The 26,949-nt window shown below is 55.4% G+C and overlaps 1 protein-coding gene across 1 annotated transcript; it reads right to left on the minus strand.

The window, feature by feature from the left end:
* Positions 1-4,417: 4,417 nt before the first annotated feature.
* On the minus strand, positions 4,418-25,267 carry TNS4 (tensin 4). Its single transcript, XM_036268758.1, has 13 exons — positions 25,206-25,267; positions 21,175-21,707; positions 14,699-15,122; positions 13,204-13,628; positions 10,606-10,692; positions 10,185-10,310; positions 8,810-8,902; positions 8,650-8,727; positions 7,550-7,621; positions 6,507-6,675; positions 6,010-6,078; positions 5,761-5,787; positions 4,418-5,269 (listed from the first exon to the last, which is right to left on the minus strand). Exons 2-13 carry the CDS (start codon positions 21,611-21,613, stop codon positions 5,128-5,130), a joined length of 2,151 nt encoding a protein of 716 aa, XP_036124651.1. The 5' UTR covers positions 21,614-21,707; positions 25,206-25,267; the 3' UTR covers positions 4,418-5,127.
* Positions 25,268-26,949: the final 1,682 nt, after the last annotated feature.

Raw genomic sequence — 26,949 nt, forward strand, 5'->3', positions numbered from 1 at the left:
TTGATGCAGAAGAGGGAAGCTGTGTGTGCACGCGTGTGCATGTGCAGGTAGGAGTGAGGTGAGCTAGGAATATGTCCCATCTCAGTGTTCACCGGATGTCACATCGATGCTGTGGAGGATGGAGCTTCTCTCCTGGGGCACACGCTGTCCTCTCCATCTCCTGGCCAACCCTCGTGTGCCCCACTCACTGTTCACAGGGGGGCTCAGCACAGTTTGTGAATGAATGAATGAGCAAGTGAGTGACACTTTCCCTTCTCTTTCCCCTCCTCATTTTCTCTCTCTGGTTCCCCCCTCCTGGTCTGTCTCCTTTCCCCACAGGCCTGCTCCAAGCCAAGCTCCACTTGCCCTCCATGGCAAGATTTGGCTGGAGAGAGGTAAAGGCTGAGCCACCTTCCAGAAAACAGAGTTATAGTACAATCCCTGGCTGGCTCCAAGGGCCCAGCGTCAGGAAGGTCTGCTTTGCTGGGGCTGAGGGCCCAGCCCGGCCAGCACTGGGGGACTGTTGGGGCAGGAACATGGCTGGGGCAGGAGGAGGGAGTCAACGGATTGAGCTGCGTCCCCCCGAGTTTACCCTCTGTGTGACTGTATTTGGAGACAGAACCTTGAAGAGGTACGGAAGGTTAACCTAGGTTCTCAGGTGGGTACCTAATCTGCCAGGATCGCTGGCTTCAGAAGAGAGAGCTCTCTCCAGGACACACACGGAGGAAATGCCACGTGAGCTGTGAGAAGGCGGCCGTCTGCAAGCCTAGAAGAGAGAACCCAACCATGCTGGCTTCTCCGACTTCAAGCTCCAGAACTGGGAGAAAATATACATCTGCTGTTTAAGCCACCCAGGCTGTGGTATTTTGTTACGGCAGCCTGAGTAGATTAATACAAGGGTGACTGGGGGTCCCTGGTCCCATGGCCCTTATAAATTCAGAGACAACCAAGGACCCAGGCCTGGATCAAGTAGGCTCCTGCCCCAGGCTGTCTTGGGATAAGAGCCCCTCTTCGGCTCTTATCCCTTTCTTGGCCTGAACTACAAGTGCTCGTAGCTTCCTCTTCCCATCATACTTCTCCCCCACAGTCTTATTTCTAAATCTGGTTGCTTACTCCCTGGCTGAGAAGGCTCCGATGTCTCCCCATTACCCACAAGATGAAGTCCAAGCAGGTTACCATAGATGACTGGGCATTGTGCTACCCAACATCATGCATGCATTCATTCATTCATTCATTCATTCATTCATGGAACAAGTAGTCATTCCCTAGACATTCTCAGTTTCCCCGAGGCTCTTGAGGAGGCAGCTCCTGCCTCTTTCCCCTGCTTCCTTTCTCACCTACTCCTTCGGTACCATGTACTTTAGCCACACGAAACAGGATACATTTTCACATCTGTGTGCTTCACACGCGCTCACCTACCTGCTTCTCAGAATGCTGAGACTGTCGAGTGGGCACAGGTTTGGACTCCCTTTTCTCTGCTGCTTCCTAGCTAGATGAATGTGGCCAAGTTAACCCTATGAATCTCAGTTTTCTAATCTGTAAAATGGGGTTAAACATAGACGATGTATCTCACACTGTACTTAATACATAGGATCCCCCAATAAAAGTTGGTTTCTCCCCTTCTTTGCGTGCTAAACTCCTATTCACCCTCCAAGACCAAACTCAAATGTCCTCTGCTTGGTAACATTGCCCTTGTTCCTTCCAAAGGGGTAAAGTCTGTCTTCCCTGTTTCTACCCTTCCTGCCAGCCCAGTGTGGCACTTACGAACCTCCGTTATAACACTGTTGTACTTAGGTGTTTTCCTGGCTCATATGAACAAAGTATGCATCCAGAAAACATTTGTTACATGAATCAAGGTACCGATCTGTGGGTTGGGAACCCTTAGCCTGCCCTGGTTCAAAGTCCGGAGTCTATTGGATGGCGTGAGAGTTATTAAGGACAGGAGGCCGAGGATGAAGCAGCAGAGGTGAGCAGTGTTGGCCCTCCGGGGGAGTGACTGTGGGGGAGGGGAAGGAGCTTCTGGGAGGTCACTCTGCAGCGGAGAGGAGGCAGGGTTCAGGGGGCAGGGCAATCTCAGTCTTGAAGGGTGGTTGGCAGTGGCGGGGGTGGGGGCTACTGTTCCCTCCCGTCAGTTAACTCCAGCAGTGGCTGGGCTTTGCTGTGGGTCCAGCTATTTGGGACGGAGGGAATTAAATGGGAAAAGAGTGAGAGGGGGGAAGGCTTTTCTGTAAAGAGGGAGGGAAGGTTTAGGGGAGAGGGGGTGGAGAAGGCATGATGAGGAGAAAGGTGAGGAGAGAGAAACCAGCAGAAGGGAAGTGAGGGAGGCGGGTGGGCAGTGTACGTGTGTGGAGAGAGGCTGGGGAAGGCTGGGGAGGGGTGGAAAGCTGGGAGAAGTGACATTGGAGGGGTTCTTAGGAGGGGGGCTTAAGATCAGGGGCTGCAAGGCCTGAAACCCGGAGAGAAGACTCCTTGGTGTCCATGCATGGGTATGGAGAGCCCCCTCCCTCCTGGTTCCTGGTTTGGTGGCAGTCCTTCCTCCCCTCTGCCCCCCCCCGTCCCTCCCAGCCTTGCAGGGCTGGCTGCTCTGCGCAGCAGCAGAGGTCCAAGTCAAGTTCTGGCTTCAATCTTCCTGGAGCAAAGATGAACTACGGCAAAGGCAGCAGAGGTTATCAGCTCCCCTAGACTCTGTCCACAGCCAGGCCGAAGGGGGCTGAAAGTGCAGTTTGGTAGCAGGAGGGGAGGCAGGAGCTATTCAAGGTCCTTGGGAGACTCACTACACCTCCCAGGGCAGCCCCTGCCACTGGGTCTCACGGCTCTGTCCACACAGAAGCAGCTGTTGTCCCTTCCAAAGGCTCTTCAGGGAAGTGGATGACGCCTGAAGGCTCCTCCCGTACTGTACCCCGTAGCAAGACTTGGATCGCCACCGGTGTGGCTCAGTGGTTGAGCGTTGACCCAAGCACCAAGAGGTCACCAGTTCGATTCCCGGTCAGGGCACATGCCCAGGTTGTGGGCTCCATCCCCATTGGAGGGCATGTAGGAGGCAGCCATTGGATGTTCTCTCATTGATGTTTCTCTCTCTCTCTCCCTCTCCTTTCCTCTCTCTCTAAAATCAATAAAGAAAAAAAAAAAGCTTGGATTGCCAGCAGCAGAAGCCGGGGTAGAAATCCCGGGGCCTGGGGTAGGATGACAGGGCCACTGTCCAGTTTTCTAGGGCTGAACTGGTAGCTCGGGGCTTATCTGGCTTCAAGGCCTCTTCTGGCCTCCCCCTGAGCTGCTCATGTCCCACCCACCTCTCCTTGCCTCTCAGGAAACTCCAGTGAGAACTTGGAACCAGTCAGGCATGCCACACACCCTCACCTTTGGCCTTAGACACAGGGGAAACCCCAACTCTCTGTCTTCCTGGCTGAGTGGCAGGAAAGGGATCACGGAGAACAGGTGTGTGGGACACACTGGGGACACGACATGGTTTGAGCAATGGTGTATGAAGTGGATGCCAGTGGAGACAGCTCAGCTGTGGCCAGGGTGTGGGAGGGAGCATGGCACAGGTAGTCTTCCCTAAGACACAGCCATCACCTGCCCACTCAGGTCCCCTCCTCTGTGCAGGTCTCCCTCTCTGAGGGGACAGTTCTGAATGCTTCAGAACCAACTGCTGTGCAAAGACAGACACTTTATTTTCTGTGATGGGAGCTACACAGGCACCCATGGGTATATGAGTGGCTCTCAGCCAGCCGGCAGGCTGGGACCTTGAGAACTTTGTTTAGCATTCTGCAGTCTCCGGGGGTGGGGCAGTGCCCAACCACAGGCTGGTGGGCTGGTCTCCACCCCCACCAGCCCAGGGCCATTTCAGTCCAGCTTGGTTTCTTGGGTTGGAATAATAATCCCTCAGGCCCAACTTTGGCCAAAGATAATGATGCTATGGCAAGGTCCATAGTGGGGAGGGGGCAGGTATTCGCTCCCCATTGAGCAAAAGTGGGCTTCTTCTCTGAGCCTCTCTTTCCACCTTCAGGCATGGTTTCCTTAGGACCCCAGGCCTGCTAGACAAACCGTCCCAGCTTCTGGAGGATTGGGTGGGGGTGGGGTAGGGTGGGAAAAACCAGCCAGCTTCTTCAGGCCTCTTAGAGTAGCTGCCTATTTGTATTTTTGACTCTCTGCTGCCCCCGTGCGGCTGTAGGGCTAGTTGACATTATGCCGCTGTAGGGGTGAGGTGGGGGTGGGGGTGCGGGTGCGTGCGTGCGTGCGTGCGTGCGTGTGTGTGTGTGTGTGTGTGTGTGTGTGTGTCAGACTGGAGCTGAGGCAGAACTAGAAAGAGCTGACCCTTGTGTCTGCTTTGGAAAACAGGGATCTAGCTGTCCCCGCGATAGGTGTGGGTTACACAAGCAACCCTAGGACAACATTGACACCAGCAGGACACTTGCTTACCAAAAATTAAAAGACAAGATGGAGCTTTGACACTCATTTACAAAGGAGGGGACTAGACATCAAGACCGTGAGGACAGCTGGGTGGCTCTGACCCCTTGCTAAGCTGCTCCAACAACCATGGCCACTTGGCCTGAAGAGTCCAGGGCAGGATTCAGCTTTGTCCTGGCAAAAGCTGCCCAAGAAGCCTTTAGGGAAGTGGGGAAAGGAACAGATATGGAGGGAGAGTCAGTCCATAGTCCATTCCTTCCTTGGTCCCGAATCCTTGCATCATCTGCTCCAAGGCCAGCCTCTGGCCAGGGTCCTGGGGCCGACCCAGCACCTGCTGTTTGCCGTGACACAGGGTCAAGGGCTCTAGCTCAGGCTGCTGTGCTGGTGGTGTCCTGGCTGATGGAGTCAGGCAACCTCAGAAGTTGTGTTCATGTCGGGGGTCCTCAGATGTGGGTGTGCTTCAGAATCACAGAGAGTGTGTTCAGATGCCCACCAAAGTCTGAGAAGAACAGCTGATCCTGTCTATTGGCCTCCATGGATGAGGAAACTGAGGCCCAGGGATGTCTAGATGAAGGTCACTGATGAAGGTCATAGTGGGTTCAAGGGTTTCGATTTAGTATCATTCTCCTTCAGTTTATACATTGGTCCTGCAGTGTGGTGACAGCCACTTGTTCAGGGGCCAGAGGGGGTTTCTGAGCAAGTCCCTTGGGCCATCTGGGAACATGGGCAGGGAGATCCCCCTTACGCCCTTTCTGTGTCCTGCAGCAGAACCTCCACCAGGCTGATGACCTGTGAGGCTGGCTGGGCTGTGTCATACTCCGCGAAGAGGTGGCACACATTCTCCTGGGAGTCGGTCTGGCTCTTAGCAACAAGCCCAAAGATCCTGGTGGGAGAGGGGCAGCCTGGGTGAGAGGGGGGACCCAGGGAGGCACCAGCTGGGAGGGAAACCCAGCCCACAGGGGTCCTCTCGCCCCTCCCCTAGCCAAGGGCCCCGGCCCCTCATTACAATGGGGGCTCTCCGAAAGGGGATATGTGTCTCTCCTGTCAGGCTGGGAGAGCCCTGAGTTCTGGGTTTTCATCATTCTGAAACTGGGCTTCCTGGGGACGGGACCTGTGTATCCCCATCAGAGTGGGGGGCAAGGATGTGTCTTGGCCACCGGACAGGAGTTCCCCTACAGATGAAGGCTCCCTGAGATTAGAGCTGTGCGTCCTGCCAGGCTGGAGGCCCCCTGAGGGCCAGGGCCTGTGCTGCTCCCATCCAAACCTCGGGCTCCTAAGGTCAGGACGGGGCCTCCCTCTTTCTCTAATTCCCTCCCCGTGTTGGGTCGGGGCTCTGCCTCATGGTGACTGACTGGGCAGACAGGAAGGCCTTACCAGGAGGGCTTGCAGTATTTCTGCCACCTGTGGGAGGAACATGGACAGTGGTGAGTGCGGAGGACTCCAGCCAAGCACAGGGAGAAGGGCCAGCTGCGTCCCCTCCCCCACCACATCCCGCCTTCCCCTCCTCCTGACCCCTGAGGTTCACAGGCTCTGTCTGGGATCCCAGTCCCAGGGCTAGACGGAAAGTCCAGCGGGCAGCTGGGCCCTGACAGCCTTCTTCATTTCGCCCAGCCTTGAACTCACTTCCGTTGCTCGGGGTCCATGCCACAGAAGCGGAGGGTGGTGAGGGGGTAATGGCGCCGGAAAAACACCCTGGAAGGACGCAGGAGAGAGGGGAGCTGGTAAGGGCCTGTCCCGGGTTCATGACTGCCTCCGGCATCTCCAGCTCCCTGTCCTCCAAGAAGCCTCCCTGTTATACCCTTTTCAGGACCAGGGAGGGAGGGACCTCCTCCCACCAAGTCCCAGTGTCAGCCAGAGTCTGGCTGGCAGATGTCCTATCAGTGGATGCAGACTTAATCAATACCCCATGAATGCTGGTTGATTCCTTCTCCCTCAGTTCCAGTGAAAGGGGACTTTGGCAGGAGGTCATTGGAGTGAGGCTCATTGAAGACAGAGAACTTGCCTGAAGTCACTCAGCATGTCACTGACCCCCTTGGGACCAGGACCTAGAACTGCCTTCATCACTGATCCGTAACCACCTTGGCCAGCCCTGCAGCCCCAGGGTAAGAGAAGTCCCTTACTTCCTCTGGACATCAGTCAGGGTGATGCCCTGCTCGGTGACTTTGAAGTGGACCACAGTGGGCGTGGGGAGGATGTCCCTCTCCAAGATGGTTGAGATGGCCTTCTGCACAGCGGGGGCTCCGGTCAGGGTCTCCACACTCACAGAACTCAGGTACAGGGCATGGCAGCCTGTGGGATGCAGATACTGCATTGGGGCCCTGCCAGGATCCATGGGATGGGCGGGGGTCGCCCAGGCCCCGTCCTTCCTCTGCCCGGAGCCCAGGGACAGGATGGCCTTTCTTCTTCAGAAATCCAGTAGGGCTCTTCTTTGAGCCACCAGGTAGACAGACAGAGACTATGTGGGTGACTGTAATTTGTGGCCAACCCCAGAGGACTTTGGGATCATCTGTTGCTTTGCGTTGCCCTGGGCCCTGGCCCTCCCGGTTGGTGGGGTGGGGGTGGGGATGGGGACAAGGGAGGGAACGTTGCCCTGTGTGTAGGTGCAGCCGAGCAAACCTTCCTTCTGTCCAGACCCAATGCTGGTGCTGCCGCTGCCCCCACCCACCCTAGGAGTCCGGGTTCATTGTTGAGAGAAGGGAGAGAAGATAAGAATGTGGAGAAGACTGTTGAGCTCAGGGCCACAGAGTAGGAGCTGTCACTCAGACAAGTGCTGATCTGTGACTGGCCTCTGGACGTGAGGAGGAGGGACCTTTCCCCTCTGAAAACCCCCAGGAGCCCCACAGAGGATTGCAGACCCAGAGACCACCTCCAGAGCAAGTAGTGTAGATCCAGAGAGACCCTAGCACAGTTGCATGTGCCCACGTGTGTGGAGGTTGGGGTGCAAGCCTCGCCAACCCCTCCTGTCCTGTCCCTTTCCCCTTGGCCCACTCCCTGCAGCCTCTCATCGCCGGGTTCACAGGGAGGAGGAGAAATGTGGCACCTTGTTAAAGATGAAGAAATAAAGCTGTGATGGGAAACACGTGTGGACATGCGTGTGCAGGGCTGGGAGGCGCCCTCTGGGGGCAGAGCCAAGCCCGGAGCCGCCCACACGCCAGCCACTCACCCGCAGATTTCTTCAGGCAGGAGGCCCGGCTGTCTGGAGAGGGGTCTGAGGCTCCGTCTCCACCTCCCAATTCTGAGCCAAAGTAAAGGAACAGGCCCGGAGGGGCCGGGCGGAGTGAATGGACCCCTCTCAGTTAAAAGGCCTCATTAATCCCTCTGAACATCTCCACCTCTGCCCACGCCTTCAGGAAGCAACTGGGCTGAGACACCAGGTGTGATTACTGTAATCAGGCAAACAGGGCCGCTTTGGGCCCCCGGCGCCCAGCTTGCAAGTCTTTGGACCCCTCCTTCCCCTCCTCACTCCTCCAGCTCCCTGGACAGCTGCAGTGACCTGGTCCTCAGAGGCTCCTGACCCCTCACTTCTTTCCAATCCACACCAACCCCAAGCCTTTCTTTGCTGAAAGTAGGGAGACCGTTGCCTTTGCTCTGCCAGGGGCTCCCCTCGTCTTTGCTTCCTCTCCCCGAAGCCCCCTCACGGCACCTCCTGCACCCGGAGATGACCCCCTTCCTCCGGGGCTGCACCTCGGCGGTAGGCTCTGGAGGGGCCTCCTGATCCAGGCTTGAGGTCTGCCTGAGCCTTTGGGTGAGTTACTTATCGCCTCCAACCCTGCTTTTCGCCTCTGTGAAATGGAGATAGCAGCTGCGTGCACTTCACAGGGCTGTGGTGCGGTATGGATGGATGAGAGCGTGCCCAATAAACGTGAGACCGGGAGAAAAGCACCGAACCTCTTCAAAGCGGCTGTTTTATGTTCCTTCATCCCTTCAAAGAAGTCTATTATTTATCAAACATCCACTCTGTGACCGGCACTGTGCTGAGAGCCTGGCCTGAGTTAGCTCATTTTATCCCCACACAGTCTGATAAGTAGGTATGACGACAGCTGGCTCCATTTCACAGATGAGGAAACTGAGGTTCAGAGAGACAAACATCCTCCAATTCTCACAGCTAGGAGGTGGAGAGGTTGACGGACTGTAGAGCATGCGCCTTTAATTGTGACCCTAAAATAATCTATAAATGAGGTGAGATGTGACCCCTAGGAGCCTTTCTAGTGAGAACAACCAGACTGGGTGCCCCGATGTTGCCTCCCTGGGGCCCAGACCCACCTTTCTGCGGGATGGTGAGTTTGCAGGGCAGGGCCAGGGCCATGATGGAATGCTGGCACACAAAGGCCGAGAGGCTCCCTGCAGGGAGACAGGCTGTGAGGAGACCCTCTCCGGACCACCTCCCGGCCCAGACGGCCCACCCGGGGGCCTGCAGGCTCACCAAAGTAGGGCTCCTCATCCGCTCCTTTGAGATGCACCCCTTTGGCAGAAGACTCAATGAGGAAGTGGCGGATGAAGTCACTGCTGTCCTCGCCTGGACAAAGAAAGAAGAAAGCGTGTATGCAGAGGAGATCCAGAGCCCAGTGGTAGCCACGCCTGACCTGCCTCCCCCGGGTCCACCAGAGGTTAACTGTCCATCCTGCAGCCTTTGGGACTGCAGGTAGGAACCTCATCTCCAGGGCCTCCCCCGGAGGGGCCAGTACGTCTGCCCCAAGGCTTCTGCATCCAGTAGTTCTCCCTTCAGCCCTTTCTCTTGGTCTCAAGAACCCGCAGGGATGGTTTCCCATGACTGTTTAGATCAAATCTCAACTCTTCCGCCTGGTTTCTCTCTCCCCCTACTCACCTCCTCCCGGGCAATATTATTCTCCACCAGATGGTCCTGAGGGAGCCAAGCCGGCCGGGAGGGGGACTGGTGCCTCTGCTCCGTCCCACCTGCCACACTTCCTCCTCTCCTGGGCTCCTCGGCAAGGCTTCCTTGACCACCACCCCAGGGGCCCTTTCTTATTTAGACCCAGAGGCAGGGGAAGGGAAATCCCCTTGGGTTTTTGTCCCTGGGCTTTCACTCTGTCATTCACTTGCTCTGGGGGGTCATCCACTAGACGTGGCACCTCAGTCACCTGACCTGCTTGTGGTAGGAGAGCTACAGTCATGGGCCTTAGGGAGGGGCTGTGGCCCGGGAACCTCATACTGTAATGGCTTGTTTTTATTTATTATTATTTTTTTTTATATCCTCACCCGAGGATACATTTTTCCATTTATCTTCAGATAGAGTGGGAGGAAGAGAGGGGGAGAGAGAGAGAGAGAGAAACATCGATGTGAGAGAAACACGTTGACTAGTTGCCTCCCGCATGACCCTGACCAGGGCCAGGGCCCGAACCGCAATCAAGGTACGTGCCCTTGACCGGAATGGAACCCGAGACGCTTCCGTCTGCGAGCCGATGCTCTAACTGCTGGGCCAAAGTGGCCGGGGCTAATGGCTTGTTTTTAATCTCTTTCCCCAGTGAGGTGCCCTGGTGCCTTCCACAGTGCCTGGGGCAGGGTGGGTGCCCCACTGATGCGTGTTATGTGTGCGAGACCATGGGAAAGCCTGTGACCATCTGGGCCACATGTTTTCTCAGTAGGTCCCCTCGTGATGCTGTGAATGGAGCTTCTCGCAGAGCCTTGGTGCTGGAGGGCGGCGGAGAGCCCTGACGGGGACCCTCCTCCCAGGAGTCACTTTGGGCCTGGCCCAAGGTCACCCTGCAAGCTAGCAGCAGAGCTGGGACTAGAACCCACCACACCGGGTGCCTTGAGTGAGGACAGAGACAGGTGCATACCTGATTGGTTCTGGGCCGGTGCAGGGGCCTCTTGCACCTTCAAGGCAAGGCCAAAGGAGCCTCGGTATGAGGAACTGTCCCTCACGACGAAAGTCCCTGGCTCCTCCTTCCTCAGCAGCTCGATTGCTGGAACGGTCCTCGGGTCAGACAGTTATCACCCCACCTGGACACCTCTGTCCTCTAACCCCACAGGGTCTTCCTAGAGCAGCTGTTAGAGTCACCTTTTGTCCCCAGGGAGTCCTTTCTATTGTCTGATCATCATGGCTGCTGCAGTCCCCGTGTCCTCAGGTCATGAGGTCTGCAGGACACTGGCCTTCCCTGGACCTGCCATTTGCCATCCCCTCCTCTGCCCAGGGCCCCGACTTCAGGATCCAGACCTGATTCCAAGTCATTCATCCCCTGAAACAGTGTCTTCTTTTACCTTGCTCTCGGGTGATGCTTGGCTTAAACCAGTATTTAGAGGTGTCCATCACAAATTTCATGGTGGGCTGCATGTCCCTGGCGGGACCTGGAGACAGACAGAGAAGAGGAACCCTGCAGGCTGGACGGGGTGGAGCTGAGAGACCCTCCCCCAGCCCCTGCTCAGTGGTCCGACTCAACCCGCCCTCTCCTACCCCCAGCCCCCTGTATCTCCAACTGCTCAAAGAGGCAAAATCTAACAAGAATTTCAGGGCTTGGCGCATCTAGGATTTAGTAGTCTTCCCTCGCATCTAGGATTTAGTAGTCTTCCCTCGTATCCTTGGTAATGAATAAGAAAACAAATAGATAAAAATCTCGGTTTAATGAGAAACAGATTCTCAAATCTAGCGTTGCCTGCTGGGGACTGAAGGAAGGGTTCTGAGATGCATCATTTGTTTAATTTCACACTCTCCTCCCTCTTAATAAGCCTACAAGTTCCCTAGGGATATATTCCGTTTGGGAAAGAAAATGAAAGGAAAGGAACACAGCAGATCTGGGCGGACGAGCGTGTGCTCAGAGGTCTGGAGAGGGGATTCCTGACTCTGATTTGGGACAACTGTTTCTCTACTAAAGCCCAGAGGAGACTGAGTGAACCCAAAAAACCTCTGAGGGTCTTTCATGCTACAATAGCCTATGAAGTTACAATGAATTTTTTGTGAGACTATTTTGGCAGAATCTGATAAGATCCCTGGGCGTCACCAATCCAGGATGGGACTATCACCAAAATGCTCATTTTCTGGGTTCCTAAGGCAGAGAACAGCGTTTCTTAATTCCAGTATCTTGAAAAGATGTGTTGTGGCCAGGTGAGAGTAACTAAAAAAAGCTGTAGTAAAATCTGCAAATGAGCCCAGCTGGTGTGGCTCAGTGGTTGAGCGTCAATCCATGCACCAAGGGGTCACCGTTCCAATTCTCGGTCAGGGCACATGCCCAGGTCGTGGTTCAAATCCCCAGTGGGGGGGCACGCAGGAGGCAGCCAGTTGATATTCTCTCTCATCAATGTTTCTATCTTTCTCTCTAAAAATAAAAAAAAATAAAAAATTTTTTTTTAAATCTGCAAATGGCCCTGGCCAGTTTGGCTCAGCGGTTAGAGCATCAGCCTGCGGTCCAGAGAGACCCAGGTTTGGTTCCCGCTAGGGGCACGTACCTCGGTTGCAGTTTGTCCCCGGCCCTGGTTGGTCGAGTGGGTGGCAGCCACTCGATGTGTCCCTTTCACGTCGATGTTTCTCTCTCTCTCTCTCTCTCTCTCTCTCTCTCTCTCTCTCTCTCGCTTCCTCTCCCTCCCTCCCACTATCTGAACAAAAAAATGGAAAAATGTCCTCGGGTGAGGATGAAAAAAAAAAATCAGCAAATGATTTGTCCTAGGAAGACGGTCAGAGCAGATTCAAAGGCACACGTGTCATTTCTCTGCTTGCATTGACATGGCTTTGTGAGTGGGACTGAGCAGCCCACGAGCCAGCACTTCACCCCCTACCCCAGGAAGCACCTTGCTCCCCACTCTGTGGCCGAGGGAGAGCCGAGGCCAGCCCTGGGAAGGAGATGGCTGAGTGAGGAGGGACAGCGAGCCGGGGGCTTGGCAGGGGCTCTGCTGGTGGGAGAGGAGCACCCTGGGTGCTAAGGCTTAGCCTCTGCGTCTGCTGCTTTGGGTTCTGGTCGGCTTTGTTCTTTTGGACGCCTGCAGTCATAGACTCCGGAAGGAGGGTGTTTGCTGGTTTGTGGTTTTAGGTCTGAACTGGAGTGCATTGTCTCCGTTACCCTGTCCTGCCCTCCTCTGCTCGTCATCCACCGTCAGAGTTACGACTGACTGCCTCTCCCTCTCTCACGAGTTAGTCACCACGCCTGCTGCTTCCATATCCGGAGGGTCTCCTGGCTCTGTCCCCTCTCCTCCACCCCTGCCCCAGCCCCACCCTGGTTCCGGCTCTGTTTCAGCTTGTCGGGACCACTTCATGATAAAAACCCAAACAGAATCAAATAGAAACTGCTGTCCCTCCCCAGACCGGGCCCTGTCATTCATCTGCCAGAGTGATCTACTGACGTGCACCTCTGACCCCATCACTCTCCTGCTCCAGACCCTCTGATGGTCTCCCATTGCCTAAAGGGTAAAATCTACTCTTCTGCTTGGTGTTCAAGGCCTTTTACAATCTGGCCCCACACGCAACATCCCAGTCATTCCTAAACATGCTGCGTGCTCCACACCTGCGTGACTGCGAACTCGGTTCTCTCTGGTGGGGAGGCCCTTCCTCTTCCGCTCTGGCCATGGACTTGTGATCTTCCCAGATCTTCTGAGGAGCCTTCCCAGTTCTCCAGGCTGAAGGGATCCTCCCCTGGTGGCCCCCTGAACTTAGAATATTTCTTTACCCCTGTGTTTATCCTCTATAGTTATCCCTGGTTTTGGCCTCTCTTTCTAGACCATGTTAACCTCTCTGTCCCCACCACCTGACAGTGCTCGGCACACAGTAGGTACTCAATCAATATATTGACTGGCTGTTGCAGAAACCACTGCTGCTTTGTCTGTTCCCCTGGCTGAACCTTGCAGTGTTTGAGGTATCAGCTTGCAACGTACCCTCTGGGGAGGCGGTGGGAGAGGCATCCGACGGGGTCTGGCTGTGGCTCCTGGTGGCTGGACTAGGGTTGCTGGCAGAGGCAGCCCCAGGTCGGGCCAAGTCCTGGTGTCCTGGGGTCCGTTGAGGTGGCGGACACCCTGGTTCTGGGCAGCCGTTGATCAGCACGATGGGTATGTCCACCATGGAGTTGGCGATGGAGGCGGGGCAGCTGCTGGGATGCTCCTTGGCCAGTGGTGGGGAACAGGTTGCTCTGGGCTGGGCCATGCTTGGGGTGGTATTTCTGGGGACCTGGTTGTCACTGGCTCTCGTACACAGGGACACTGGGCTGAGGCTGTGGAGGCTGGAGGAAGAGCTGGCTGGGCTTTCCAAGGACCTAGAAGATGACTGTTGGCTGGAGATGCTGGAGTGGAGAAGGGACTGGCTGCTGCAAGGGCAGAGAGCACCAGACAGGCAGAGCGTTAGGGTGTGGAGGTGGACACTCAGGGGCCAGAGCCAGGCTCTGCCATTTAGTGATCTGGGTGCTATGGCTTTGGTCAAATACAATCGTAGGATCCACTCCCTGTAGCCCAGAGCAAATGGCATGCCTACCTGATCCCTAAAAGGTGTGAAGAACAGAGCAATGTCCCTGCACTGTCCCTACTTGAATTGGTCAATTAAAGAAGCCAAATGGGCTGACCCTCCACAGGTCACGTGGGCTCAGGCTGCCCAGATTCCCTCTGCTTTCTCAGCAAGGCAGGTCTGATGGGGTCGTCACACCAGCCTCTCCATCATCCCATCGCCCCCAGGAGCCCTGCACACAGGCGGGACCTGGGCTGGACCATGTCTGTGCGAATGCAGAGGGAATCCCCCAGCTGGAGGAGGAGGAGGCCGGCTCTGCCCCCTGCCCAGCCTCTCCCCGAGCTCAGAGGCCCACGTCAGTGGGCATGGCTGCGGTAGCCCAGCCTCCTTGCCAGGGGCTGCCTTGGCACAGTGGTTTGGAATTGGTGTGGGGCACAGAGGTCCTGTGGTTTGGTCTTCCTGGGCAGCAGTCCTGCAGAGACGTGGGCTGGGTGAGCATAAGTCTGTCAGGCAGGTTTTGCCAGCAATGGAGGAAGGAGGCTCTTCTCTCATAATTGGCTCATCCTAGGCCCCCCCAAGTCTATTTACATCCCTGCTTTATGAGGTTAAAAACACACCCTTTCCTCGAGAGGGGTTGTATGAGGGCTGGAAAGGATACAAGTGGGCCTCGTGAGCATGGCAGCTCTTTTCCCAAGAGGTAGGTATCAGTCGAGATTTTTGTATATTGAATTATATTCCAAATGGAAGGCTTGAGATCCAAATGGCTGTGATGGCATAAAAGAGAACATCCACTTTCTTATTTTTAGTGCATGCCCAGATTTTGCTCAGGCAGAGCAGATTTTGCTCACATTCTATGATTTCAGGGTGTGTGTGTGTGTGTGTGTGTGTGTGTGTGTGGTGGAGGCAACGTCAGAAGCTATAGTGGGAGTGGCCTACCTTCCAAACATGTAGCTGACATCAGTTGCTGGGCTGGCTGACAGCATGAAGACCCTGCTGCCTCGCTGTGTGGCTGGGCCTCCCTGCCCCTTCTCCAAGCCTGGAGAAGCCCCCAGTGGGGAACCAAAGCCATTGGAGCCTGAGGCCCTGCTCCTCATGCAAGGGATGGAGATGCTGGGAGAGGGTGGGGGTTGAGAGGACGGAGACCCAGATGGGGGAGGAGGGCGCTGATGCCCAATGCCTTGGCTCCCCGAGAAGATGAGGCTTTCACTGCTGCTTCGAGTCTCTCGGGGGATGTCTCTGGAAAGGAGGAGGCCGCCACTGCGTGGGGAGCCGAAAGGTGGGGTGACAGATGAGCTGGAGGAGCGCTGGGGGCCATCGTGGCCCCTTGATCTGGTGGAGGTCACCTCGATGTACTTTATATCTTTGGGGAGAGAAGCAGAGCATTGGTGAAACCTGGGAGCCTGGACTCCAGGACAGGAATTCTGGAAGGGTTCTGAAGACCATCTGGCCCCCCTCTTTTATAAAGACCAGCAAACTGAGGCTCAGAGAGGAGAAACTCATTGGAATCAGAATTACCATCCAGCTCCACCTCCAGCGGCCCAGTGCCAAAGTCACCCTCTTTGTGACATTTCCCCTGGGTGGGGAGATGCAGTAGAAGGAACACAGGCTGGAGTCGGACAGACCTGGCTTTCTGACTGGGCTCTGCACCTACTGTCTGAGAGAGCTTGGCCAGGTGACTTCGTCACGCAGAGGCTGTGTCCACACCTGGAAAAAGGAACGACTGAACCAAGCCTCTTGATGTCAAAGTGAAGATGAAATGAGATGAATATAGGGGGCCCAGCACCACACCTGGCACGTAGTAATCCCTTTAAAACTGGCACATGGTAACCCCTTTGCATGCCCTACTCTCTAGGCGGAAATGACTGCTTAACAATGTGCCAGTCACATCTTCTGATGCCTCTGTCACTCAGGGTGTGTGGGAACTGTTTCTATGTCTGTACCCACGGTGAAGGTGTGGTTGCACCCTAGAATCACCCACTGGGCATTTAGAAGTCCTAATGCCCAGGCTCCGCCCTGTGCCAATGGGACCAGCATCTCTGGGGTGGGCTCAGGCTGTTTGTTTAGTTTCCCAGGTGATTCCGCCGTGCATCAGGCCTCATCACTGAGGTCCTGGCCAGCAGCACTGCTACACCTGGGAGCTGATGCGCAGAATCTCAGGCTCCACCCCAGGCCTATTGGATAAGAATCTGCAGTTTTAGCAACAACCTGGGATCTGGGTCCTCTGCGTTAGAGGAGGCATTGCCCAGGGCAGGGCTTGCTGCGTTACTGAGCGTGAGCCCCACAGGCGGGCCATGCTGGTAGCTCGCGCACAGTGATTGGTCATCAGACTTGGCCCAGGCTCAGACTCACTGCAAAGCTCTTTCTATTCCCCAGTGGGGGCACCCAGGACTCTGGTCCCCCAACTGTGTTCCTCCCTGGAGTGGGGTGCTCTATTATTCTCCCCATGGTGAGGATGGCCATCTCCCTTCCTGGCCTGGGGGAGCTGACTTCGGTGCTGTTCCAGCAAAGGTGGTGGAAAGTGAGGGTTACCCAGCTGTGAGTCCTGCCTCTGCCTTCCCAGGATGGAAACTGGGGCAGAATCAGCGGGAAACTGCACCCTCAGCTCCTATCTGCCAGCCTCCCACCTGCGTGGGCTCTGGACATGCGCCCCGCCTGCTGTGACTGAGGAGGCCCTGCCTGCCCCAGCCTGCTCCGGGGTAGGGCTTCTGGCTCTGCTCACCGTTGCTGCCTCTGTCTGAGCCTGCTTGGGCCAGGGTTGGGGTGCAGGATTGCATCAGATGAGGGGGGCTGGCGGGCTGACCTGGGCTTGCTGCTCCAGGGGTGGAGGCCCAGGCCTGGCTTTGTCATCAGATGAACCTGGGTGAGTCCTGGCTTTGCCACTCTCCTGCCAAGAGGCATCGAGTAACATTCCTAACCACTCTGAACCCCAGTTTCCTCGTCTGCAAAGTGGGGATCTAAAACCAATCTCCCAGGATTGTGGTGAGGATAAAATACACGGATGAATGGAGCCTGGAGTCTGGCCCGTGGTGGGCTTCTGGGAGCATCTTCTCCCTGCCTGCTTTTGTGTTAGCCAGAGGGCTGATGCTCTGTGGCTAAGGTGCGGGTCCCACTGTTGAGGGCAAGAGGAGAATACTGGGCACAATGTACTGTGGACTCTGAGGCCTTGTAATGGGGTGGATCCTTCGGGAAGGGCGCAAACACAACTTATATTTTTATGACTTTATGGTGTTTACACCCATAATCCTTTCAAGCTTCACAACAGCCCTTATGCCCCATGCCAGCAGACGTTGCTTTTATGGAGGAGGAAACTGAGGCGCAGGGAAGTGTGGGAGTGGAGCGGACGCCGAGTGCACACGGCTCACTGAAAGCTGGTGTTTACTCAGTGCCGCGTGCCAGCACTGTTACAAAGCGTTCATTCAGCCGCCACCGTAACTCTGCTGAAGTAGGAAACGTTATTAATTCCATACAGCGGATGAGAAATCAAGGCTCAGAAAGGTTAAGTGAGTTATCCAAGGCCACACAGCTTTGGCACAGTAGAGGAACCCCAACTCCTGTGCTCTGCTTGGGGGCCTCTTCCTGAAGGAGAGGTCCCTTAGGAACAAGGCCTTGCCCCGTGAGAAGGTGCTTTACTGCTTTGGGGAGGGTCTGTTGGTCTGGGGAAGCTCTGGATGCTTCCTTACCGGGCCACCCACACACTTGCCCAAGGCCTTGCTTGGGGGTGGCGCAAGCAGGGGGTAGAGTGCGACTGTGAGTCACCTCCTGTTGCCCTGAGGTAGGTGTGGCTGGGGAGGTGGAGGCCCCACCCCAGCACCTGGTGCAGTTTTCAGGCCCATGGGGCAAGTCTGAGCCCAGCTCAGTGGATGCAGGCACCGGCGCCAGGCCAGGGGGGTGGGTGGGGTCACGTGGGTGGGGGGAGGAGAGACAGTTAGGCACTTCTCACTTGGGATTGGCAAACAACCTCACCTGGCAGAAACTGCTGGAAAATGAAATGGGGGGGGGGCCTGTTCCAAAGATGGGGCGGGGTGGCAGAGAGGAAGAAAGGAGTCACATTCCCTGTGGGATGCCCCTCCGCGGGGGTAAGCCTGAAGGGAGGTAAGCAAGGGGCAGGGGCAGGGAAGCTGGGGGGAGGTTTGCAGCATTGGGGACGTAGGGCCCCCAGCTGCCTCCACACAGGTTTATTCTGTGAAGCCCTGGGGGGTGGGACACTGGCCCCAAGGAGGACAGAAAGGCAAGGACAGGGGCATCGCAGCCCAGAAGCCTGACCCGTGCCCCTCGCCAGCCTGTGCCCCTGGGCCGCCACTCCCCTCAGCGTTCTCACCTGCAGAACGGGGCTGTCACTCTCCTTCACAGGGTGGATGCTGGGATCACGCCTCACCAAACCTTTCTACGTACACGGGGTGGGCAAAAGTAGGTTTACAGTTGTTCATATGGAAAATAATACAATAATAATAACACGAGCAAAAACTGTGTTTCTCCTACTCACAGCTGTAAACCTACATTGGCCTGAATTTAGGGGCGGGATCAACATAGGGTCGCCAATGTTTAATTTTGCCAAATTAGGAAAGAGAAACTGAACACCTGCTAGCACCACAATGAGAGAATGTCTTCCCTTCAACACCCCGTGAGTCGGAGGATGGGAGTGCAAAGGAAGGGGACTCCTCTCCACGGAATGCACGTGGCCGCGTGAAAACTCATCAGCTGCCCAGAAGCAGTGCCGCGGCCCTGGGCCAGGGAGGGCTCGCTTTGTCACCACTGCAGGTCTGAGGGGAGGACTGGGGAGGTCAAGCTGCATGAGAAAAGCGCAGCTCAGCACAGTGATCGCAGAAGAACTTTCTAGTGGGAAGCTGACAGGCTGGGCTGAATCAGGAGGTAGTGAGCTCCCAGACATCGCAGGTATCCAAGCACAGGTTGGAGGAGAGGATTTTAAAAACATTCCATCAGAAGGGGCTGGGACGGAGCCAGGCAACTTCTTGAGGACTCTCTGACCACTGCTGCCTTCCTAGCACCTGAATCAGGTGGATACCTCCTCATAATGGCAGGTCGTGCCCAGGCCATCTGAGAAGACAGACTACTGCCCATCAGCCCCTTGGAGGAAGGGCCCAGTTGTCCACATCCCCACCCCATACATGTGGCCCCTCTCCAGAAACTTGTCTCACTCCCGCTGGCCTTGAGTGTGTGGAACCCCTGCCTTGGGCACAGACATCAAAGCCCAGGGCTTTCTCCTGCCAGTGGTAATGAGGCCAAACCACCTTCCCTGCAGAGGCAGGCCCAGGGCTGGCCCGAGGCAGCAGGAAGGCTCTTGAGGGCTGAAGGCCGTTCCCTGAACAGGCCTGGCAGGCAGAGCTCAGTGGGAGGAGAGAAGGCAGGTCAGGAGCCCCGGCGCCAGAGGACCTGGGTGCTGGGCCCACTTTCACCCCCAGCCTGAACCTGTCCTGGGGCTAGTTCTAAATGCCACCCTAGTGTTTAATGAAGCACCCACCATTTACAATGACTCACAGTGTGCCAGGGTTTGCAATTATTACCCGAGTGTTATTACTTTGAATCCCTGCAATACCCTTTGAGGTAAGAACTGATTTATATTTTACAGATGAGGAATCTGAGACACAAAGACGTGAAGTAAACAGCTTGTGTAAGACTCCAGTGACTAGGCCGGATCGGCTCCTTACTCAAGTCTATCAGCCTCAGTTTTCTCCTCTGTGAAATGAGGATAAAACAGTCATCTCAGGGGGGTGGATTAAAGGTTCTGCTGTCAAATGCTCAGCACAGTGCCTGGATATACAGTGAGTGCTCGAGAAGCAGAAACCCTCACGGATCCTATCTCTAGTCCTCAGCACACCCCTCGCCCCTTGCTGCTTGTTGAAATCCCGGAAGCCTCAGTTTTCCAGCCTGCCCATGGGGCCGCTGCTCCTTGCCCTTCATTTTCAAAGTATACTTAAAACTCTGGGCCCTGGCTAGTTTGACTCAGTGGTTAGAGCGCAGACCAAAGAGTCTTGGGTTCAATTCCTGGTCAAGGGCACATACCTGGGTTGCAAGTTCAATCCCCAACCCTGGTTGGGGTCATGTGGGATACAACCAATCGATGTATCTCTCTCTCTCTCCCTCCATCCCTCCCTCTCTTCCACTCTATTAAAAAAAAAAATCAATGGAAAAATATCCTCAGATGAGGATTAAAAACAAAACAAAACAAACTAATCTTTTTTTTTTTTTTTATCTTCACTCAAGGACATTTTTGTTTTGCATTTATCTTCAGATAGAGCGGGAAAAGAGAGAAGGAAGAAGAGAGGGAGAAACATCGATGTGAAAGAGACACATTGAGTGGTTGCCACCCACACGACCACAAACAGGGCTGGGGACAAATCGCAACCAAGGCACGTGCCCTTAGCAGGAACTGAACCCGGGACTCCCTTGTCCATGGGCCGACGCTCTAACCGCTGAGCCAAACCGGACAGGGGCAAAACAAACTAATCTTTAAAAGAAAACAAAACCCTCTTTGTTTGGGAAACAAGTCCGATGTAGGGATTTCTAGATTCCCTGGGCTTTGGTGGTGTACTGGAGGCTTGTGCCAGCGTAGGACAGATGATAGTTAAATTTTCAGGACTTTGCCCAGCTGGTTGCTAAACTCAGCCATTATTAAAAATTAAAGTACATAAAATTACAATGAAAAAACTTATATTGAAAACATCTTACTATCATACATACTCCTGAGGTGTTTACATCTGTTGAATCGGTCGGTGTAAATACCATACGATGGCCTGCTGCGGCGTGTCTCTTTCTAACGCCACATCCAGGGCCACGGTGGGAGAATTTGCACCGTGGAAACTGGGAAACGCTTCGTATCAGGGCTCTGCCCCACCGGGGAGCCAGCTGTTGGACATTTACTAGCAACTACTGCTTCAACACAGCAGGGTTACCACCCCACAGGGACGGACATCTGTGTCTCTCCAACTCCATTACTTCCAGCTTGGGCCTCCCCAGGGTAATACTCCCCTAAACAGGGACAGGGGTTCAGATGGAAATCTTACAAAAATTTTAAGGGGCCTGAGTTAGGAGCTAAGGAGAGAGACACCACAGAATAGCAAGGTTTAGGGACCCCACATTTATCAAGCTCTTGTTTATAAGGCATGGAGGTATAGAAAATGTATATATATATATATATATTAGCTTATTTAAGTTCTCTGAAGAATCACACAAAACAGGTATCCATTACTTCCCAAACTCAGGAGCCAGATAGACGTGGATAGTGAGGAAAACTTGTATTTATCCCTTTTATATGGCAGAGAAAGCAGAGAAGTTAGGTTGTTTAAGGCTGCATGTCACCTCCCCACAGGACATCGCCTCTGATTCTGTAGACAAGCCCTTCTTCATGAGGTCTGGCCCCAAGCCCCCTCCTGCCCTGTGCCCCCGGTCCTTACCCAAGGCGTCAGGCTCGTCTTTCTTTTTCCTCGAGGTAGCGCTCTGGGTGGGCTCAGCCCACGGGCCGCCAGCCCCTGTGGGGAGCAGCTGGAAGGTGGGATCCAGTTCCAGAATCATCTGGTTGAGGCTCTCCAGTGACAAGTCAATGTAGGAGTCAAGGTCCTCCAGGGCCCCTGAGGTCTGCTCACCAGGGGACCGTAGGAGGCAGCTGGCTTTGGCTCCAGCCTGTGGGGTCTGCTGGAGCCTGTGGGGGGGCTCCTTGCAGGGCATGGGGGCCATCAGGGCCTGGGCTCTCCAGCCTTCTGTGGTGTAGTAAGGACACTGGGGTGGCAGGCTGGGGCTGGGTGCTGGGTGCACAGCCCTCATGGGTTCCTCACAGGGAGCCAAGCAGACTGCGTGGCCTCCTGCCAGCAGGGGGCTGGACATCACCTGCGACATGGTGGGGGCAGTGACCCGGCGGTTTACCTCTGGCTTCCCACCAGCCGCACTTATATCCCAGAGGTGTCACTTGCCAACCAGGAGCTCCCAGGACCTGAAAGAGGCCAAGGGTAGCAGCTGAGTAACCTTTGTAGATGAAGCCCCTGCCTCCTCCCCCTAAAAACAAAGACATATTTATTCATTCATTTAAAAGCATGGATGCTGGAGCCAGACGGCCTAGGTTCATCCTGGCTCCACTTACTGGCCGTGTAACAGGGGCCGGTTAATTAACTGCTCTGTGCCTTAGTTTCCTTATCTATAAAATGAGTTAATATTTGTAACATGCTTAGAATAGTGCCTGGCACATACTAAGAATTATGCAAGTGATTGCAAAATAAAACCACTTCATTAGAAATTTATTAAATATCTGCTATGTCCCAGCCTTATTTATTAAATAAATACTAGCTAATGTTTACTGAGTAATTACCGTGTGCATAGGCACTTGTGTTTACACACAAAGTCTTTTAAAATCCCCATGACAACCCTGTGGGGTAATACTATAATTATATCACATCACAGTGTGAGAATGGAGACAGAGAGGTAAGTGACTTGCCCAAGGGTGAGTGGGCAACAATGTCAGAGCAGGACTGGACCCCAGGTTGCGTGATGTCAGAGCCCCTACATGTAGCGGCCACTTCACGTGTGTCAGTGTGGGAACCAGACGAGCAACAGGTGAGCAATCCTAAACAGTGTCACTAGGGAGGAGGAAGCAGGGGGACTCTGCAGGCACTGGTGGGGAGGTCAGGGAGGACTTCCTGGAGGAAGAAACATGTAAAGGGAGATAAGAAGGAAAAGCAGGAGCTTGCTGGCCAGGCAGGTGGGGGTGAGGAGGCAGGTGTGTTCAGAGTCCTGACACACAGGGAGGCATTACTGAGCACCCGGGAAGCAGGGAGCACCTAGGATAGATGGAGGGAAGAGGGGTAGGGGAGGCAGGCTGGCCAGGCCCTGCAGACCTTGCATGCTGGGCTCAGTAGTGCTGTCTCAACCCTGAGGGCAAGGGGGAGCTACAGGACAGTTTTGAGCTGGGGAGTGACATCATCAGATGGTATGCACTCCCTGGGGGCTCATTCAGGAAAGAGATGTCTCAATTTCCCCTACTTTGGAAAGTTCTTCCTGTTGTCTAACCTTAACGTCACGTTTGTGCTTTCTTAAAGGTGGGGCTGGGTAGGAAATGAGAGGTTCTAGGCTTGAGGCTGCCAAGAAAACTGTAAGGAGCTGGGACACGCTGGTCATACTATCACTGCGTGCCTGAGCCTCACTGCCTGTCCCCCAACACTCTCCAACTCTGCTTCTCCCTTTCCCAAGGTGCCTACATCACCTCCTGCTCTGGAGTCAGATCCCCAATGCTGGAAAAGGTGTGGGGACCAGCCGGGGAAAACGAGATGAACGTGGACTCTGGAGCCCGAGAATTCGGCTTCGATGCCCAGCTCAAACTGTTCCTTAGGGTGCAGCCTGACCCTTAGTTTCCTCATCTGTGAGATGGGCATGAGAATTCCTGCCCTGCACCCTTCCAGAGAGCCACGTGGCACCCCGGAGGAGCTGCTTGTGAAAGCAGTCTGACAACTCGAAATACTACTTAGAAATAAGGGCTTGTCTAGAGTGTAACAGCTTTATAAGAGTGAATAATAATAGCTGCCATTTATCGGGCATTCACCATGTGCCCGGAGCTGGTCTACGTGCGTTACATATGGTAACTCTCACCTCCTAATCCTAGGAAGTGCTGCACCCCGGTTCCCGCCCATTTCACAGATGATCATACTGAGACTCAGAGAGGTGAAGAAATCTGCATGGGCCGCACACCCAGAAAAGTGATTTAGCCAGAATTTAAACTCAGACCCTAGGATGTTGGACTCTGAACTCTTTGGACCACATTGAGATCAAATGCAAAGGGACGCCTGAGGTCCAGAGAGGGGATGTGATTTGCCCAAGTCACACAGTCAGTTAATGAGAAAAGCCAGGCCCCTCTCCTCCTCCACAGCCCTGTGGGCCTCTGCCAGACTTGTCCTTGGCCGGGTCCTGGAGTGGGTGGCACATCCCAGGCTCCTGAAGCCTGTCTATAAATGGCAGTGGAAGGGACTCGGCCTCTGAGCTCCTTCCTGGGGGCAGCTGAGGACACAGAGCCGCGGCTCTTCCCTCACGTGCTCCGAGAGGCCGGGTTTCCTGGGCAGGATCTCGGGGACCCTGCAGGGTTTCTATCTGGGCCCTGAAGAGGAAGCTGGGCTTATTGACCTGGTGGAGTACCGGAAGCCTGGGTCTCCGCCAGGGTAGAAACTGGGACGCCTGCCTGTTGATTTGAAAACTGTTTCTTGTCACCCTGGGCAACTGTCCTTTCCTCTCTGGGCTTCACTTGTCCCATCTGTGTAATAAGGATATTATAACAACAGACACGGACTTTAAGCACACGCTCATTTCATTTTCTCAATGGCTCTGTGAGCAGGGTACTCTCACGGTGGGGTTAGGGAGGTTAAGGGGTTTGCCCAGGTTAGACAAGCCACAGAACCCGGTGGTAGGACTGGGACTTGAACCTGCGTGGTCGAGGCTCCGCCACCCGATGCCTCTGCTTCATGGGTTTAGGACCCCTTCCTCCTCTTCCCCTCCCGGGATTCTGGAACCCGTGGGACAGACCCCGAATCCCCCTGGACCTCCCAGAGCAGAGGCTGGGCTCACTCCTTTATTCCTGGACACCCTGCTCCCACCCCTGGCCCAGTGCACTTTGCTAGCTCTTTCCTGCTCTCAGGGGACGGGAGGGTCCCTGGGGCTCAGGACTGTATGAGTGAGTGAGTGTGTGTGTGTGTGTGTGTGTGCATGTGTGTGTGTGTAAGGGGTGGGATGGAGTGTACAGTGGGCAAGGAGGGCTCCAGCCAGCTCAGCCCTATGTGTAGGTCCCTCCCACCCACTTCCCCTTCAGATGGGGACTCAGGTCTCCGTCTTTGTTCTCAAGGGCTCTGGAGGCGGAGGACCCTGCTGCCTTGGCGCATCTCTTCTGCCTCACTGCCAGCGCTTCTCAGTCCTATAAGCCCAGGTCAGCGAAGGGAGAGGGTGGAAGGGCGTGAAGCCTGAGTCTTTCCAAAGTCCCTTGCCCACCCCCAACTCAACCCTCATCCTGGAAGAGGCTTCTGACTGTCCATCCCCTCCACCAGATGCAGGGACAGCAGGGGCCTGCAGGACCAGTGAAGGCCATGGTCCTCCACCTCTGGGTTCCTAGCAGCGGGGGGCCCAGCCGGGGCGCAGGGCTGGGCGGGAGGCAGGAGGTCTGGTTCTGTGCCCATTCCCTTCCCTAGTCTCAGTGACCCTGGGCAAACCTCTTCCCCTCCCTGCACCGGTTCTGTCATCTGTACACTGAAGGGTACAGATTTACCCACTCAAAGTGCGAAGCTGGGTTCTGTGGCCCCGAGACCCTCTCTCTCTGCACTGCTTCTTCCCCACTTCTCTGACCTGCGCTCTGAGCCTGGAGCCCCAGAAGTGGAGAAGCAGAAAACAAAGGGTTAACGGAGTCAGTGCTGGGAAGGGGCTGAGGCTCCCTCTCTTCTCCTTAAAGAATAAAGGCGCTTACCTGCGTCCAGGGCAGACAGGCAGCTGAGTTCACTCCTGGGATCAGGGCAGCTCAAAAACCAGGTGAGGAGTCAGGGGCGGTGCAGCTCTCTTCAGATTTAAGAGCACCCACTGTCCTGCCCTCCCTCCTCCCGCGGGGCCCTACACGTGGCCAGCAGCCTGCAGGCCCCACCCCTCCCGTGTCTGGAGGCTCAGGTGGAGTTGGCAGGGGCATGGGCAGGAGGAAGGGCAGCCCCGGGAGGCGGCCTGGGTGTGTGAGGGGCTCCCGCTCCCCGCCCTCGCGCCCCTGCCTTGCCCCTACGTGCACCCGTGCTCAGGGGAGCCCCGCTTGGTTGGGCAGGGACTTGTTAAGACCAAGGTGTGCTGGCTGTGGGCATTCCTCTCACGGTGTGCCAGCCAGGGGAGGGACCTGGGTTGGCAGAGCTTGCTGAGTGAGGTCCTTGACCTCGGGAAAGCAAGAAACCCTTCCCACAGCCCCTCCCGTGTTGTCTGGGCGGGTCACCCTGTGGCACAGGGTAGGGGCTTCTCGGGATTTCCGAGATTACCACGGGGCACAGGTCTTGTCTTTTTCTTCTTAGGCTGGGAATGGGGCTTTTAACTCAGCGGGCTGTAGCCCTGCCTCCCTTCATTCACTCATTCATTCACTCACGGTTATGTCTGGTCTGGCCCCCGGGTGAAAGTCCACGGGAAAGTGAGGGCAGGAAGTCCAGAAGTCCAGGCATTCCCCCTCCCTGGCTCCAACTCCCCCTCTGTTCTGTGCCAGGCTCCCGGAGTGCTGTGAGGGGCGTCCCACTGGGCGGGCTGGCCCGGAGTGAGGGAGCTGGCAGTTTCTGCTCAGGGACTCGCACTGAGCCCAGCAGGGGCTGATTTCAGGGGCGGGTGGGCGGCCAGTGCCCGGCGTTTGCCCAGTGGAAGGACTTCTGGCCTTCAAGTTTTTGATGCCCTGTGGCTTCTCGGAGGCATGATGAAGCAGTCACGGGAGGCCAGTAGGCAAAGCTGTGCAAAGTTGTGAAAAGGTGCTCCTTCCTGATGGTGGCATTAGAAGGTGGTTCTGGGTGTCCACGCAGCCCAGATGGCACGTGGCTTGGTGAGCAGCTGTGTCTTTGAATGAAGACAATGGTGTCCCTCTCTTGGGGTGGGTGCAGGTGCCAGCTAAGGGTGCTCTGCACATAGCGAGGACTGAAGGGACAGCTGGTGAGTGTCTTGGGTGGAAGGGGCAGGGACAGGGAGGCAAAGTGTGGGGCCAGGAAGGTGGTGGTTTCAGCGTTAGCCCTGGCTGCCTCCCTGGGGGTGGCACCCAGAATGATCTTGGCAGCAATTCTTTAGGGTGGCGGGGGAGGGGTGGGAGTTGGTGGTCCCCGGGCTTATGACCCTGTGCCTGAGGGTTACAGTATGTCCTGGCAGGTTTAGGTTTTGTGGCTCACATTTGGCCACTTCTTTCACCTTAAGCTGGTTCCAGGAACATCGATTCCAGCCTCAGAACCTCACAGAGCTTGCCTACCCCCTCCCCGCCCCCCCCCCCCCGCCTTTCTCCCCACCCCCTTCTACTCCCCCTTCCCCCTTCCCCCTGACATGGTCAGCCTCCCCAAGGGGTGACGCAGCATTTCTTCGGGTGTCATTGATATGATCGTATGATGTTTCTTCTTTACATGAATTGATTTCTAACGTTGAACCAGCCTTGGGTACCTGAGATAAATTCCACGTGGTGGTGGCGTATCATTTTTTTATACATTGTTGGACTCAAT

The sequence above is a fragment of the Molossus molossus genome, unplaced genomic scaffold (assembly GCF_014108415.1).
Source record: "Molossus molossus isolate mMolMol1 unplaced genomic scaffold, mMolMol1.p scaffold_m16_p_19, whole genome shotgun sequence".
NCBI lineage: Eukaryota > Metazoa > Chordata > Mammalia > Chiroptera > Molossidae > Molossus > Molossus molossus.

Excerpts from the sequence above, each read along its gene's own strand:
- TNS4 (XM_036268758.1), bottom strand. The coding sequence starts at position 21,613 with ATGTCGCAGGTGATGTCCAGCCCCCTGCTGGCAGGAGGCCACGCAGTC. Across the intron at positions 8,903-10,184 it reads ACCGGCCCAGAACCAATCAG|GCGAGGACAGCAGTGACTTC; the intron begins GTATGCACCTGT and ends TTCTTTGTCCAG. Across the intron at positions 6,676-7,549 it reads CTGCCTGAAGAAATCTGCGG|GCTGCCATGCCCTGTACCTG; the intron begins GTGAGTGGCTGG and ends TGCATCCCACAG.